The sequence below is a fragment of the Pteronotus mesoamericanus genome, unplaced genomic scaffold (genome assembly GCF_021234165.1).
Source record: "Pteronotus mesoamericanus isolate MK-2021 breed Mesoamerican mustached bat unplaced genomic scaffold, CSHL_Meso_final contig_121, whole genome shotgun sequence".
Classification (NCBI taxonomy): Eukaryota; Metazoa; Chordata; class Mammalia; order Chiroptera; family Mormoopidae; genus Pteronotus; species Pteronotus mesoamericanus.
This window is the reverse complement of record NW_026555046.1, coordinates 4,628,658-4,645,918: the sequence shown is the minus strand read 5'-3', so window position 1 is coordinate 4,645,918 and position 17,261 is coordinate 4,628,658. Positions and strand designations below refer to the sequence as shown.

At 39.4% G+C, this 17,261-nt stretch overlaps 1 protein-coding gene across 1 annotated transcript in view; it reads left to right on the top strand.

The window, feature by feature from the left end:
• The window catches only part of AFF3 (ALF transcription elongation factor 3), a 539,761-nt gene that overhangs the window by 413,997 nt on the left and 108,503 nt on the right, over positions 1-17,261 (top strand). The window contains exon 11 of the mRNA XM_054586382.1: positions 3,047-3,098. Within this exon, the coding sequence (XP_054442357.1) occupies positions 3,047-3,098 (52 nt within the window). The remainder of the gene's footprint in view (positions 1-3,046; positions 3,099-17,261) is intronic.

Below are 17,261 nucleotides of genomic sequence, written 5' to 3'. Positions count from 1 at the left end.
CCTTAAAAGTGGGCACTTTATGAATGTTAAACCAGACTTGAAGAGCATAGTGAATGGGAACAAGCACTGTGCTATGCTTTGGAAGTTGAGTCATGGGTTCTCCATTTTATGGCCGTCAGAACAAAGCAGAATAGCCAGGTCATATCCTTGGATGGCATGAGCCTCAGTTATCTCAGCGTTGTATCTGTTAGGGGTTGGGGGCTCAGGGTGGTGGTGACTGTCTACTCCTAGTCCAGGTCACATGTGTGAGGAACAGCAGCATCCAGAATTGCTGTGCATTGTGTCTGTCGTGTCTGTTTGACTTAATGTTTCCATTGCCATTTCCTCAGACTCCAAGATTTTCTCAACTTTAATTGGATTCTAACTTCTCTTGAAGCCTGCTTGCGTACAGAGTATTTTTACATTTAATCCTCAGTTTTTAGATATTAGCTTCAGAAATACAATAAACTCTTTATATATGAGAGAGAGATTTGGTGGTAGAGTGGTTACTATCGCAAAGCAAGGCAGATCTCAGAGGCTTTTCTTCTGGAAGTGCTGACTCTGTGGGTGAGTCTCACTACAGACATGAGAAGGCTGAGGTCCAGGGGTACAGTTTGCCTGGGTTCCGGGAATGTGAGAGGCAGTGTGAGATTTGACAAGAAACGCATATATTTGTCTATACATTTAGCACTTGTTTAAAAATAAACAAAACTGAGCTGAACTCTCTACCTTCGAAGAGGCCCTGAGACACTGTTTTTACTATTGTGGTTACTTTCAGTAATGCCAACTTCATGTGGTGACTGAGTCACATGGCTGGTTTGCAGCCAAGCTAAGATCCCTTGCTTTGGGGCATTTTAGGGTTTCCTGCTCTGGTTGACAGTGGCCTTCAGATCTGTGCACATGTTTGCCTGTATAAAGATGAAACTTCTCATTCACCCCTGACGTGACTTCCATGTATCAAGGGAGTTGTTAACAATGATTGTGTGTGTTCTCCCCTCCCTTTTTCTGTCCATTGACAGGACCACCCACACTTAGAACACCCATTGCTCAACGGGCAGCCTCTGAGATTCAACCAAATTGCAGTTGGCAGTTTACCCCAAAAGAGGGAGTAAGGGGTGGAGATGAGAAATGGCCCTGCTTCTCTAGCATCCTTCATCAGAAAGTCATGTGGTCCTTCCAGCAGAAAAACAGTCTTGGAGAAGGTGCCCCAAACCAGGTCACAAACTAGTATTATGCTGTGTGTCTTCACTGTGCTAGTCCCCAGGGACTCAAGAACAAAGAAAACACAGTCCCCATCCTAGGCTCTTCCCAGACAACATTCTAATAAGTCACCACTGTCTCTCTTGTCTTTGAAGCCTGATGTACGAGTTTCTAAAGTCAAGGAAAATGAATGACAGATCCCAGATGGACATAGCAGTTGGGAGCACAGCTCTACCGTCTTTGATAATGTCATGTTTGTTTGCTTGAGGTTTAAATAATCAACAAGTGAGACTTCTTGCTACTGGTAGAATAGCCGTAGTCTGTGACGAAACAGATATGGCATCCTAATGGTTATGGCTTTAATAGTATCCCAAAATTGCTTAGCAACAACTCAGTACAGGAATTTTCCTACTTTATAAAATAGGGGCAAATTTATTTTCTAGACTTATAGAAACTAAAGCAGGATTGGACCTTAGAGACTACCCAGAATCACCTTCCTTTTACAAATAGAGCCAGGGCCAGGAAGTGAAGTGACTTGCCCCAAGCACAAAAAGCTGGTAGAGTGAAACTCCACCCATGTCCCATCCTGGCAGGTCTTTGTCCCAAATTCACCCCAAAAGTCACTGAAGTAACTTATTATATTATTCAGAGAAATACACTGATAGTAGCTTTATAATTGGCTTTTAAAGGAATCAAGCATATTTCAGGGGACAGTCTTTGGGAGGTGACTTCAAGGAGGAGAGGCCTTTCAAGCACATGGGGTCAAGGGCCTATCAACTGATCTCTGGTGCCCCAAGGTTCATCAGAAAAAGACTCTCCCCGCCCCCAACAGAACAGCTCTGCAGTCATTTCTGTTATGAAGTGCACTCCCAAGGTTTCTTTCAAAATGACTTAATCTGAAAACTACTATTCCATAAAGAAACAATTCAGCAATGATGATAAGAATATAATTTTATCATCATCAGAAATCATAGGGCCCTGGTCCATGTGGCTTAGTTGGTTGGAGCATTGTCCTGTAACTAAAAGGTTGTGGATTCAATCCTTGGTCAGGGCACATACCTAGGTTGTATCATCCATCCCTGGTCCAGGAAAGGGCACATAGGACCCCCAGTCCAGACACATAATCCCTGCTCTGAGCACTGATCCCCGCTCCAGGTGCATATGGGAGGCAACCAATTGATGCTTCTCGCTCACATTGATGTTTGTCTCTCTCTTTCCTCTCTCCCTTCCTGTATGTTTAAAAGCAATGAAGAAATGGCCTTGTGTGAGCATTGAAAAAAAATCATAGTGTTTACAGCATTTTGTTGGGTTTATTTTTTTTAACTTTTAACTTTTATGGACCCAAAGGTATGATCTGTCATACAAACCTGAGGGATGCCAGGAACACTGAGGAGTTGCCTTCTGAGTCTTTCCAGAAGGTTCTCTCCTATTTGATTTTCCTTATCCAGCAGGATCTTGGGGCAGATATCTTCTCCAGAGCTCTGACTGGTGAAGACCTAAGCAGCTGGTGCTCACACTTATAGCTCTCAGCAGAGTCCTACTTGCCATTTGATTCCATTTACCCTGAATGGAAATAGAGACATAGCAAAGCACCTGCCACATGGAAAACACTGAACAAATAATTGTGGGATTAAACTTCACAAGGAAAAGCAACCCATCTTATCCTATGACTATTAGGAGGGTGAATTTTCGTGATGTGACAGTTACTTCTAAGTGCATCACAGGAAAAGGGCTTAAAATGAACACTTTTTTAAATTAGTAAGTCAAATAGACGACTTATTATTGAAACACTGCTCAATTGAGATACTTTGTTGGTAAGTGATTTTGAATTTGCTAAGTATGTGTACCTCTTTGTTCCTCCTTCCAGAATGCTAGAAGATGACCTTAAGCTAAGTAGTGATGAAGAGGAGAATGAACAGGTAAGATTATCTTTTACACTGTGCTGTTTTGGATGTGGTACGATGATGCTGAACTGGTGGGCTGGCCTGGATATTCCCTGAGTCCTACAATTGCTGAATTATCATGTTCTGTGATGCTGGCTGTCCTCTGCTAATTACAAGATGCAATGCCATTGGACAAGTCTGTTAAAATATCTTGGCCCTCATTTCCCTTAAAATTGTAATTCTGTGTTTTTATGGCACTGAAACCAACAAAGCTATTTATAAGAAAGCTGATTGGGGTTAGGCTTCAATGTGAAATAGAACCTCTCTTTGGAAAGCTAACCAGCCTTCTGGAGATCAAACATGCGATCTTAACCTCATCAGCATGCAACAGGCAAGCTGTAAGCATTAAATATTGAGAAGTCTTATACAGATATTATTAACATTACAAAGACACAAGCATGGAGGTGAGCTAAAATGATGAATAAAAAATAATCAGGCTCAGAATAGCCTGTTTGTCTTAATGATAAATGTGCTTGAAATGTTCTCCTTTGGTGTTGATTTATCAGCTCAAGACATCAGTCAGGGGTTTGTAAATACTCTTCTGATCAGTCAGTTAAAGTGAAAAAATATCCACTTAACATTCATCACTTTCACCTCTATACTTCAGGCAACACTGGTATTTTAAAGCAAGTTTGAAATCGCTAAAGACAGATTTTCCTACACTTCTGTTTCCTTTTTCTTGTTACCTGCATTGTGTTTTGTCAGGTTTGGATAAATGTAATAGGTCTAAAAACGATTCAGAGAGTTTTTTTCTAAGTCATTTTTACATGTGCTACAAGACACTTGTGCTATTCAGTTGATCTTGAAAGAGTGAATTTTATATAAAGGTATTACAGAATGCTGTGCAGGTGATGCACCTTTCTAGACATGCGAATACAAATAATGCACAAAGAGTGTGCAGAGGTGAAAGGAAAGTCAGAGGAAACTTCCAGGAAGAGCATCTGAGTAGAGTGTGCTTTGGTGCCACAGAGGGGTCTGCTCACCTTGTGAGAGATGGGGAGGCACCAAAGAAGAAACAGGGCCTGAGTTAGAACTCAGCGAATCTTGAAACTGGACGAGCAAGCGGAGAAAACCCCAAGTGGAAGAATGTTAACTGAACAAGGGAGACCACTCAGGTCTTGGAGGCCTAGAGACTGATTACTTTTTTTTAGGTGTACACACGAGGGTGGGCAGCTATCCATGACACGGCAATTGTGCTAGAACTGGAGAAAGACTTCACTCCTAATTTTGGTTCCTTGTCTCTGTGACTATAAACAAATGATTTCATCTCTGTGAGTGTTTTCCCAAGAAGTTCAGAGAGGTGTATTGTGGATTAAGTCATATCAAATGTGTAAATTGTATAAACTTTGTATTAGAAAAGGGGGTTACAGCCCTGACCTGTGTGGCTCAGTTGATTAGATGTCCTCCCACAAAGTGAAAAGTCACTAGTTAGATTCCCAGACAGGGCACATGCCTGGGTTGCAGGTTCGGTCCCCGCCGGGGCGTGTACAAGAGGCAACTGATGGCTATTTCTCTGTCACATTGATGTTTCTCTCCCTTTCTTCCTCTCTTCCCATCTCTCTAAAAATAAAAAGTAAATAAAACTTTTTTAAAAATATTACAGAAAAGGGATTAACAGGCTGTTTCATTCAGCAAGCCTTTCTTAATTTGGAAAGAATTTCCTGAATTATTTCCAGAAAGTATTTCTACTGCAAACTCAGTCTTAGAAAACCAGTTATCAAAGTTATCTCTAAGGCAGCAAGAACTTTTTGTTGACTCATCTTGCTTTATTAGAGACTTCTTTCTGATCTATAGCCATTGATAACAGTGTATTGTGAATATGAGGTCAAATTCTTTGTTCTTGCATTTGGTTCCCATTTATTTGCACTTTCCCACCTTTTGTAATGAAAGCAGTTGACAGAATGAATGACTTTTATACAGTAATCTCTTCTCTTTTAATTAAGGCTTCACACAGTGGTTTTGTGTGGTAGCTTCAGTGATTGCTGAAACACTAATTATATTAAGGTATTGGGCTCTGGCCTGTAATTATACCTTGGCCTAATCACAAAATTGTAATTTCCATGCTTCTAAAAAAGTCTAATGATATGGTATTTTTTTTCTCTAAGACCAAAATATGACTGTGCCCTGCAAGAGTGGATGGAGTCTGTGCACATTTGTAACACACCATGCATGTACTGCATTTCCCTGGCATTTGGCAGATAATTAAACAATATAAATTATTTTTCAGATATAATCAGAGTTTGTCCCTTAACCCAAAATCTTTCAAAAATATATTGTACATTTCCCTGCCTACATAAACATAGTAAACTAAAATGCTTAACCTTTTCTTACCTAGTTGTCCTGAGACTATTGGTAACTAGCCTATATAGCCACTGTGATGAAGAGACATCTACAAGAGCATCAAGTTGCTGTGTCTGCTTGCCCTTCCTAAAGTAGCCTCAGAGTCTATGCGTTTGAATACTCCAGTCTGATGTTTCCTTTATCCTCATTGCCTTTGTGCTCTCAAAGGTAAAGAGAAAGGTAGTTTAGTGAATTAGCACCGGCTCAGCAGCCCTGCTCCCTGGATTCAAACCCTTGGTTTACTACTCAGTAGTTTTGCAGCCTTGGTGCATTTCCTGAACTGCTCTCTACACCAGTGTCACCATTTGTAAAATTGGAATTAACTTGAGGTCCCCAAAGGCTGCCCACTCCCTCAGAACTGGTGCTTACCGGTTATCTTCATGTCACCAAATCCAATAGGCTTTTATTCTTTTTTAGTTAACTTATAATTGAGCAAAGAATACATAGAGAAAAGCACATCTAACCTAAGAACACAACTTCATGAACGTTCATAAGCCAGACACTACAATTAAACATTTGGTGAGCATGTTCCACTCGAGCAGATTATCCCAAACCATTTTCCAAAGGGATTATACAGTTGACACTCCCACTGTCAGTGTAAGAGAATTCCAGCTAATCCACATCCTCACATGTTGGTCTCTTTCTGTTCATGAGGAATATCATTCTTAAGGTTTCTTTTTTTGCGTATCATCTTTGACTGTTTTTGATATAAGGCAATACTGGCTTGTAAAATGAATTGATAAGTGTTTCCTGCTCTTCCCTTTTCTTTTTTTTTTTTGAAGAGATTGTATAAAATTAATGTTACTTCCTTTTTAAATGTCTGTCAGAATTTCCTAGTGAAACCATGTGGGCCCAGAGATTTTAAAAACTTACAAATTCTGTTTTCTGTATATTTAATGGGTTATTCAGATTTTTTTCACATTGGGTAAGTTATGGTAGTATGTGCTTTCCAAATAATTACTCCATCATGGCATTTAAGTTGTCATATTTTTGTGTGTAGGATTGTATTGTCCTTTTGATATCTGGGGTTATAGTGACATCTCATTCCATTCTTGATCTTTATTTTTGTCTTTGTCATTCTCACTGGACATTTATTGATTTTATTAATCTTTTCATACTTTTTGTTCATTGATGTTCTCTACCAGTTTTTCTGTTTTCCATTTTATCGATTTCTTATCTTTATTATTTGTCTCCTGCTTTCTTTGGTTCCTTTTGCTCTTCTTTCTCTAGTTTCCTGAATAAGCTTAGATTATTGCTTTGAGACATGTCCTTTCTCATAATATAAGCATTTAGTGCTGTGCATTTCACTCCCACCACTGCCCAAGCTGGATCCAACAAATTTTGCTATGTTGTATTTTCATTGTCATTCAGTTAAGTGAGACTTCCTTTTTGGTACATGGATAATTTAGAAGTGTATTGTTTCATTTCCAAGTGTTTAGAGATTTCCTGTCATCTTTTATTGGTTTGTAGTGTGGTTCCATTGTGGTCAAAAAACATATTCTCTATTATTTTAATTCTTGTGAATTTATGTAGTACTTTTTATGGCCCTAGATATGGTCTATGTTGCTATCTGTTTCATGAGCACTTGAAAGAATCTGTATTCTGCTGATATTGGATGGAGTGCACCATAAATGTCAATTATATCCTATTGTTGATGTTGTTGAGTTATTCTGCATCCTTGCTGACTCTTTCTAGTTGCTCTGTCAATTTTTGGAAGAGGAGTGTTGAAATCTCCAACTATAATTGTAGACTTGTCTATTTCTCCTTTCCATTCTATCAGTTTATGCTTCACATATTTTGCAGCTCTGTTATTTGGTGCATAACATTTAGGGTTGCTCCGTCTTCTTGGCTGATTGACCCTTTTATCATTACAATGTCCATTTTATCTCTGGTAATTTTCTGTGTTCTAAGTCTACTTTATCAATGTAGCCACTGCTGCATTCTTTTGATTAATGTTTGCATAATGTAACTATTTCTATTCTTTTATTTTCAACCTACTTATATCATTATAATTTGGAGTGAATTTCTTATAGACAACATATTGTTGTTATGATTTAACCCACTTTGCCAATGTCTATCATTTAATTGATGTGTTTAGGCCATTTGCATTTAATGTAATTATGAATACATCAGTGCTAAAGTCTGCCACTTTATTTTTTTGTTATGTTTGTTCTTCTTTCTTTTTCTGTTTTAGTTTCCTGTAGATTCCTTGAACATTTTGTGGAACTCCATTTTTATTTATCTATAGGGGTTTTTTTTATTTTTGTTGTATCTCTTTGTGTAGCTTTTTTAGTGCCTCTTCTAGGTACCACATTATATATACATAACTTATAACAGTTCACTTGTGATGTCATTCTACAAATTTTATCACTTAGTATCCTGTAATTATCTCCATCATAGAACTGATAATATGTGGATAATATGGGACTTGTTTTTCTACCTTCCTGACTTCCTGAGTGAGCATCCTAAATCTGATTTTGTGTCTTATTCACCTTTATTTCCCTAGTGAATACAATAGCTGACTGGCATCTAACAGGAAAGTCTCATCTTCTCATAGCCAGATCCACACAACTACCTTTATCTTTACTCTTTCTTTCCCTTTCCTTCTATTACTGAAAGCACTACCTTCCTCTTATCCAAAATCCATCCCATTTCCTCTCAGTTACTTGGGGACTTGTTCCATTGACTCCTTTCTGCTCCACCTCTTCACCAGAACTGCTCACTGGGTCAGCAGTAGCATCCACAGATCCAAACATACTGGGTTCTTTTCAGTCTCTTGTCTTGTCAGAAGTTGTACAGCATTCAGATGCACAGCATTCAGCATTCGGGAAACTATTGATCCCCCACTTTTCTTGGAGTGTCTCATACCAAACTTCTCTTTTGTTTCCTGTACCTCTGGCTGTTTCTTCTCAGGCTTCTTTGCTGACCGCTCTTCCTCTATCCAGCCTTAAATTTTGGAGCCTTTTAGGTTTTATTCCCGATTTCTCTTCTCCTCTTCCTTCTCCCCACTTCCTCCCCAACTCCATCCTGCCCTCCCTCTCTGTCTGGGTGACCTCATCCATTCCCATAATCTTAAGTTATTATATGCTTACAATTTCTAAAGTTATATCCTCCACTCAGGGCTCTCTTCTGAACTGCAGACCTGCTTGACTTTTCCACTTGGATGTCTCACAAGTATTTCATATTCTGGTCTTCCACCCCTTACCCACTCACATTCAGATATGCTCTCCTTGTGAATGTTTCCACTTCTAAAAGTGGAACTGCCATATGCACTGTTGTTCAAGCCTGGAAACGCTGGATCGTCCTGACGACTCCCACTTAAATTTTAGTTTCGTCACTAAGTCCAGTAAATTCTACCTCCAAAATTAAATATTAGTCCATTCACCTCTTTCTGTTCCGGCTCATCTAAACCAATCTAGTAGACACTAGTCTGTTTCTATTCCTTATCTTCTTTTTTTTTTTTAATTAATTTATTTACTTTTTAAATACATTTGTCTCTGCCTTCCCCCCACCTCTTTCCCTTGCCCCCTCCCTCCTTCCCTCCCTCAGCTCTTCCCCTTTGGTTTTGTCCATGAGTCCTTGCTATATGTTCCTTGACTTTCCCCTTCCCTTCCCTTTCCCTGCCCCCCCCTTCCCTCTTGTCTCTGTTGATTTCTTTTCCTTTCAGTCTTGCTGGTCATATTTTCCTTGCTTCTTTGCATTGTTGGTTAAGTTCCGCTTATAGGTGAGATCATATGGTATTTGTCTTTCGCCCCCTGGCTTATTTCGCTTAGCATGATGCTCTCCAGTTCCATCCATGCTGTCGCAAAGTTTAGTACTTCTTTTTTTCTTTCTGCTGCGTAGTATTCCATTGTGTATATGTACCATAATTTTTTGATCCAATCATCCACTGATGGGCATTTAGGTTGCTTCCAACACTTGGCTATTGTAAATTGTGCTGCTATGAACATTCCTTATCTTCTATAATACAATCTCCTCACACTGATCTTTTAAAAATGTAAATCAGATCAAGTCATCTCTTGGTCTGACATCTTAAATATGTTTCCCATTCTACTTGGGGTAAAATCCAGGGCCAGCACTACCCTACGCAGCCTGGTGTCACCCACTCTTGTCCTTCACTGCACATTGATCTCATTCATCACACTTTAGCCACAGTTCCCTCAGCTCCTCCAACAAGTCAAGCTCAGCTTCCTCAGGGCCTCCATAGTCCTCAACTCCCTCATTTTCCCTGACCAACACCCACCCACCTAGGAAGTGCAGTGTGACTTTTACTTCCTCAAGAAGCTTCCACCTCATCTAAATTGGGCCATGGGTAGTCCTTTTTACAATAACTTTAACCTTTCTTCTTAAGTCTCATTACAATTTTAGTTATGTATTATTTTTACTTTTTAAAACATCTTTTTCTGCCAACTGCACTGGAAGTTTCCTGAGGGCAGGGACCATGTCTGGCACAGCAGAGGTGCTACATTATTGCTGAATGGATTCATGAGTCAGTGCATGGTGCTGAGATGAATTGACAATATTTCTTGCTGTCCATTGTCAAAGATTACTTTCTCTACCTGTATTTCTTTTACTGAACACTATGATTTTTCAAATTAGTCCTACACAAAGATCAAAGGTATTGATCGAGAAGACCAAAAATAAGACCTACGATCATAAGTTGACTATAGATTAATGCACAAATAATCTACCTATTTAGGGGGGAAGCATTTATCCAGTCCCCATGAAAATGTCTATAGCCACTTATTAAATAGGCTTAATGCCAAGCCATATTGAAATTGTAAATTCTCAGAAATTATCTGAAATGGAAGTCTTCAAAACAAAGAGAGTGGGCTTCTCTACAACTGTCCCATACAAGCATAGCAGAATTTTGACTGTAACCTCTAGAGATGGGATTGTGACAGGGTTTACCCAAAAAGTTTAGAGATATAATTGAAATGGAAGCATATTCTCAATGTTTGCTCCTATAATTTTCATACTTGACGGGGTTCAAACTGGAAATAGGACAAACAATAAGAGAATCAATTCTCTTGTTTCTATTGGTAAATGGACACATGACACATGTAACATTTTTGTTTGATCTTCTTTTCAGTAACTCTTGGTTTTAACAGTTCCAAAAAATAGTGTTTCCCTGGAAGAATGTGAAGTAACTAGGAAATTTAAGACAAAATTATTCCTGAAGTTACCAAGTACCAAAGAAATTTTTCAGGTGGATCTGGAAGGAAGATATGAATTATATTGCATGTCTTTCCATTTGTTGAAGAGGACAGCTCTGCTTTTCATGGCAGGGTGAGCTTGGAGCGTTGGACACAGCAGATATCTAGAAGGCATCAGGAGAGAGACACAGAATTAAGTCTCAGCAAGGAGCAGCCAAGATAGCGTCAAGTGAAGGCAGCGTTTCAGAGATGACAAATATGTAAGTTCAGGGAGAGTAGGGAAGCAGGATCCAATTTGAATGGCTACATATGTGCCTACAGCTTCCAGTAATTACATTATCCACACATATTAGGCAGCCTTTTCATTTTAATTATATAACTGCATTTTTCTCTGTAAGTAAGCAAGGTTTATCCACTTAAACTGACAATTTTAATTTTGCCAGCCATGATCATTGGATAAAATCTGTAGAGGAAATTTTCCTACTGGCATAATTTACTTCTCACCATGAAGAAAAGTTACCTTTTAATCCCCAATCAATATTTGGAGAGCACAGTTAATTTAATAGATATCTAGATAGTTAACATAAATCTTCCAGTTAAAGAGCCTATTCTTGTCTTATTTGAATGCACTGAGTACTAATGGTGTCTCCCAAAAAGAATCTCAGTGTAAACTGAGAGCCTGGCTGCATCAGGATGTCAGGACTGCAGGTGAGATAGCTCTGAGTGCTGACTTGCACGTCTTGCTCGGTGATACCTTGGGCTTCTCGTGGAGAGAGGCACAGGGAATATTCGTGTGCCGATTCTCTGTTCTTTACCTTAGAGGTCACTGGAAAATGAACATCAGTTTCGGGTACAATATTGAAAGCAGATTGCCCACTGCAAGGGATGTTGTTCATTTTTTCCCTTTTTCCTTTTTAATATGACAATTGCATAACAGAAAGCAGAACTTCTAAAAAGAACCTCTGGCTGTGCCTGTCAATCAGTGACCAAATGAATTAGCTGAATGATATGCAGATGTGGAGTAAAAATAGAGGAGGTTTTAGCAGCCCAACTATACTTCTCTGGGTGCATTTTTCTTCTCAGGATCAGCTTGGTTGATGCTGAAGTTCTTGGCCTGTGAAAATTTATTACCCACAGAGTCAATCTGCATTCAGGCGGCCAAGTCTGAATAAATAGAGTCATTGTGCTTGTCTGGGATTTGTGGCCAGAGTTCATCCAGTCAGCTTGACATTCACATCCCAGGAGATTCATAAAAGCCAACACCCTGGTATGTGCTCTTGAATCCTGCCAAAATTGTGTAGAATTATATAAACAGGAGTTGAAGTAGTAATCAGGACCAGGTTTGAGGGGCAAGGCTCCAAAGTCAAGTTTTCTTCTGCATTAGAAATCAACTGTATTGTAGATGTTATTGGTAGTCAAACAAGAGCTAGAAAATTTTTATATAAAAGTCATTCTGATAATGATCTTGAATGCCTACTAAGTGCCATACATTGTGCAGGATGTTGGCTTGTTCCACATTAGTAATATTCATTATGATGATTTAGCCTCAAAAATTGGAAATAAATTTTAAATGCCAGGAAATGCCCTTTCTTCAATGCCCATGCAAAACAAGTATATAGTAAGTACTACATATGTTAAACCTAACAGCAAAATAGAAGAAAAAGAGTGGTTTATCTCTGTATTCCTGTTTAGTCTTGCATAATTTAACCATACTGACAATTGGCTTCTTTTTAATATGGAAACAGAACAATAACCGTAATCAAAAACTACTGCCTATCAGATCTTTGTCATTTGTATATGAAGTAATCATATATTTGAAACTTCAGTCACAATTCAGTGAAACCCAATGTTCATCGGAAGCTTTTTGTTTGTTTTTCTTTAAGTCCTAAAACTTAGTTAAGTAATTATATATTTTTTCAGGAAAGTTTTACTGTCACCATTAGTCAAATACAAAATCCTTTTAAGATGGCCAATTTTATTTTATCATGCAACTCGTCATAAATTTTTGTGAAAAGCACTGACCTAGGTAGAGAAACACAAAAATGTAATTGTTTTCTTTTCATGTTAATGAACTGTAATTTGCAAAATTGAAATTATCAGCCACCTTAAATGTCACTGAACACAAATGTAAAAAGGCTCACACCCTGTTTTCTAAAATATTTCCTCAGACCTCCTCTGGGGACCTGATTGAGATTAATGTAGATTTGGTTGTGTCCAATCAGTCTGGGCCATAAGACGCCTACTTTCAGTCTGAGGACCCTGAAGGGACATCGGGAAAATGGAAACATACAAAAATTAAAAGATGATTCATTAAACTTGGAAAAATATATAATTAACACAAAAATGAGAATCATTGCTTTATTAAGTTGAAGAAGTCACAAAAGGAAGTACTTTTTTTTTAAGCTAAGACAAGTTTTTGTTAATGGTGCATATCAGTACTGCCAAAACAGACTCTCCGCTTGGGGAACAGAAGAAGGGCCATGCATCATTAGCTGATAGGTACACTCTTCTCCAGCACAGCCGCCAGCCAGCAGGGCTGCTGGTTGGCAGGGGAAGTGGAGTTCTCCCTCCAGAGGACACTCCTTTTGAACGCAGAGGAATAGCCCTTTGTCCCATGTCTTTAATGGTTTTTTTCCTTCAATGGCTTTTTCAGAGGTGTAACCATTCAAGAGTGGATGCTCCTTAGAGTATATGCTATCACTGCTGTCCAGGCTTGGGTGGTTTCATATAGTAAAGGATTTACCTAAATCATTCAGGTGTTTGGTCCAGATATACACTGGGAAAGTTTTGATTTTGCTTGTGTTCTTCCAAATCTTCTCCAAGTGGGGCTAGTTATCTCATAAGAACAGCTTTTCTCAGGAGACTCTCTTAGCCTGTTATTTCTGCATGGAGCATAGTCATTTGTGGTAATTCAACGCCCTGGGGAACTTCCTAGTTCCATTGCGACCCAATCTGTAGTCAATAGGTTGTGCTGACTGAAACGAGACCATCTTCAGCATGTGGACAAGACAGTCCCTGAAATGTCAGGCCACCAAACATGGTCCTCTTTTCACCATGAAAATGTGAGGCTACAAATTAAAATTAACCAGAATCTCTCTCTGGGAGGTTTGGTTCAGCTATATGTCTCTGGGTACCTCTCCTTTCAACCTGGACTTTATTCTTAAAAGTACAAGGCAGTTAGTTCAAGGAAGAGTGTGTGATTACAAAATATTATGTGAAAACACTTTCACGTATAAACCATAAAGCAGTGGTCACTTGAGAGGTGAAAATTCTAACACCAATAATAACACAATCAGAATAGGTTCGGTTTCTTTTATGTTACATAATTGATTTGCAAAGTGCAATTTTGAGAATGTTTCCTAACCATTGCAAACCTGTTTTCACCTTCAACTATTACTATTTTGTCTGAGTAAAAGAGACATTTAAGTGAAACATAAAGACAGACTTAAATTTTGGTTCTTCAAACACACAGGTTGCATGTTTAACAGAACTATCAAATCACGTTACTTCCATCTTGCCTTTATACAAGAACAAAGTAACATTTACATTCCACAACTTCGGCACAACTTGCATTCATAATTACCAGCCACCTACCAAGGTCAGTGGAAAGTGAGTGGGATTCCATCAAAGAATCTTATCGAGGTAGCATAAGAACCTGGCTCCAAAAAAGCTCCAAAAGGCATTTGGCAAACCCAACAAAGTGGGAAGTGACTAAACCCAGCATCCATCTGCTGTGTCAAAGATGAGCACTGTTACTGAGCCATCACCATCTTGGCTATGCCCTAGGTTTGGCCTGCACTGAAATTACTGTGTAAGATGAGTTCCAGGACCGTGTGGTGACCAGAGCCCTGAGGAGCAGGCCACCAAGCCCTGGTACAACCTGCAGGACTAAGATTACATCATGCTTCACACCCCAAATTTAACCTTCTACTCTCAGTAACCAGGAATTTAAATCCTCATGCTGTCCCTATAGTATCTCCAAGCAGCTCAGCCATCATTAGATATGCTGGTTATTCTAGTGCATTTGCTTTCACTTTGACATTGTAGATGCCAGACAAGCACACACATGCGCATGCATGTACTCACACTCATGTGGAAGGCATGATAGACTCTCTGTCCCAGAGTCCAGGTCTTTCTGCCAGTCCACAAGTCTGAGAATTGACCATCAAGCATGGAACTCCCACCATAATCCAACAGCACCAATGGGTTGGGCCACTTTGCCTGAGGAATCCTCAGCAATCTTTGCAACTGCCTGGACCTGAGCCCGGCAGGCACTTTCTTTGTATATGCCGTCCTGTCATGGTGAGGCCAGAGATAAAAAGGATTCTTCCCCAGGAGTTTCTGGCAAGCTCTCATATAACAATATGACTTTACCTGTAAACTTCTTGAGGAAAAGATGTTAGTCTCAGAAAACCGAAACCCTCCCATCTCCTTTGCAAATGCCAATCTAAGAGACGACGCCTACACTTCCTCTTTTTAGCATCCCCAGGGAAAGCTTGCCCTGTGTTAGTGTCCACTCAGTATCCCACTGGTTCTCTTTGCACTGAAACTGACAGAATTCAAAATTTGTCCAGTCCCCTTCTCCTCACCCTCTGTCCTGAATTATCCAGTGAGGCCGCAAGGGAGTGAGGCGCTCCCTGCGGCCTTGCTGCCCTGTCACCATGAGCAAGCTGACCTTGATGTGCCTGGACAAAAATACTAAAGTAAATTAACAAAATAGTTTATATTGATATAAGTATATATTGTAGAAGTATATCTGAGTGTCAAACTGTTAAAGTATATATTTTTACATCCTCCAATCCCTCCATTTTTTCTTCCTTTTCCCCTTGGGAGTGTTCTTTATTTGCATTACTGGAACTTTTAAAAAATGCTTCTTTAAATAACAGAGGGAGAGGAGTACAGGAATAATACAAGTTCATTGATTTATATAAGAAAAGGCAAAGAGCTAATTATAGAAAAATAGGTCTAGAAGGTGGGAGGATGAGGAGAGAATGGCGGGCTGGAGCTGTAGAGGGGAGAGTGAGGAGGCGGGAAGGAGGCAGAGAAGAGACAGAAGGCAGCTGCCCGCAGTGTGGGAATCAGACAAGATAGCTGAGTACAGAAGACTGAGAGGTGCTATGGGGTGTGCAGCCTCTCCCCCTTGACCCTTTTGTCAAGGCCCTTTGATATTTACCTTGCATTTCAAGGCTTTTATAGCATTTTTATGTTTCTCTCAGATGCAAGACCATGCTCACACTGGTCCCAAAACAGCCCTGATTTTTTTTTTTGTTTTATATGTAAAGTAGGGATACAGTCTTCCCAAATAGCTAATGGTAACTATGGTGGAAGGGAGGCTGTTTTTCATTTTGATTTGTTGTTTTTTGTTTGTTTGGTTTTGTTTTCAGGTTTGTTTGGGTTTTGTGGTTTGTTTGGGGTTTTTTTTTGCTTGTTATATGTACTAATTTTTTTTCTACAATAAACATATACCACTTGGACAAGTGAAAATTATGTAAAAATTGAGGGCCTAGAATTTAAACTTGTGCCCCTGATTATGTCTCACATACAACACAGATGTTTGAAATCTGAAGGCTAAATGTTATATATTGTTACTTGCATAATTCTGTCCCTGCTCAAAGCAACCTAAACATTTTGAGACCATTGGTAACAAGAGAACTAAGCTCACAATTAATAGTGATTGAGTTTTGTGAACATATTCTTTAGGAGCACAAAATATTTATGTTTGGAACAGAAGGTTAGAGACTGGTAATACCACCTGTCTAGCAGGGACCACAAATAGCCCTTTATTTTTTACCTCGATAGAAGCTTGTATAGAAAAACACTGGTAAAAACAAATTAATTTCTTATAAGGAAAGCAGTTTCATAGAGATTGCTGTTTCGATTTTTAACAAAATAATAACTCAGCTAAAGTTTGTCAAATCCTTTTACCTAAAACAATAATTGGTGATTGTTTAAAAGCAGAATACCATCTTGTTAATTCCTTTAAACAAACAAACAAAAGAATGCTTCCTTTGTAACTGTATTAACAGATGCTTGAATTAACTTTAGAATCTATGTTAAAGCCCAACTACCAATTTTGAGTGCTCAAAACATTTTTTGAAATGAGGTCCAATCGAATGAATGAATGAGATAAAGGCTGATCCATCACCCTCCATGGGTTCAGGAGACGCACCATTAGGGCTTGGTCATCTGGTGAGATTATATTTGTCAAACATTTGTCTGCCCTGTGCTGTTGGTTAGACCTTGTACCAAGAGTTGTTCAGTAATATAACTGGTACCCACTTCCTGTTCTCAAGGAACTGGTTGGGATCTGGCCTCCGTAAGACTGGCCCTTTATGAGGTAACTGTCCAACTACCCAAGTAGAAGCAGCTAATTACAGTGGGACAGTGATGCCATATCTTGTAAAGTACAAATTGCTCCCCTTGACCCGGCCGGGAGCCGGATGCCACCCAGCTTACTTCTACACACCCCCCACCACACACACACATACACACACATGCACGCACGCACGCACACACACACACACATATTTTGGCAGACACTAATAGCCTCACACATGGCCATGAGTCTTCCTACCATGATCCTCCCACTTCAGACTGACTTCTCACTCCCAAACCAGTCTCCCTTCCCAGAGCCCTCCTGCAT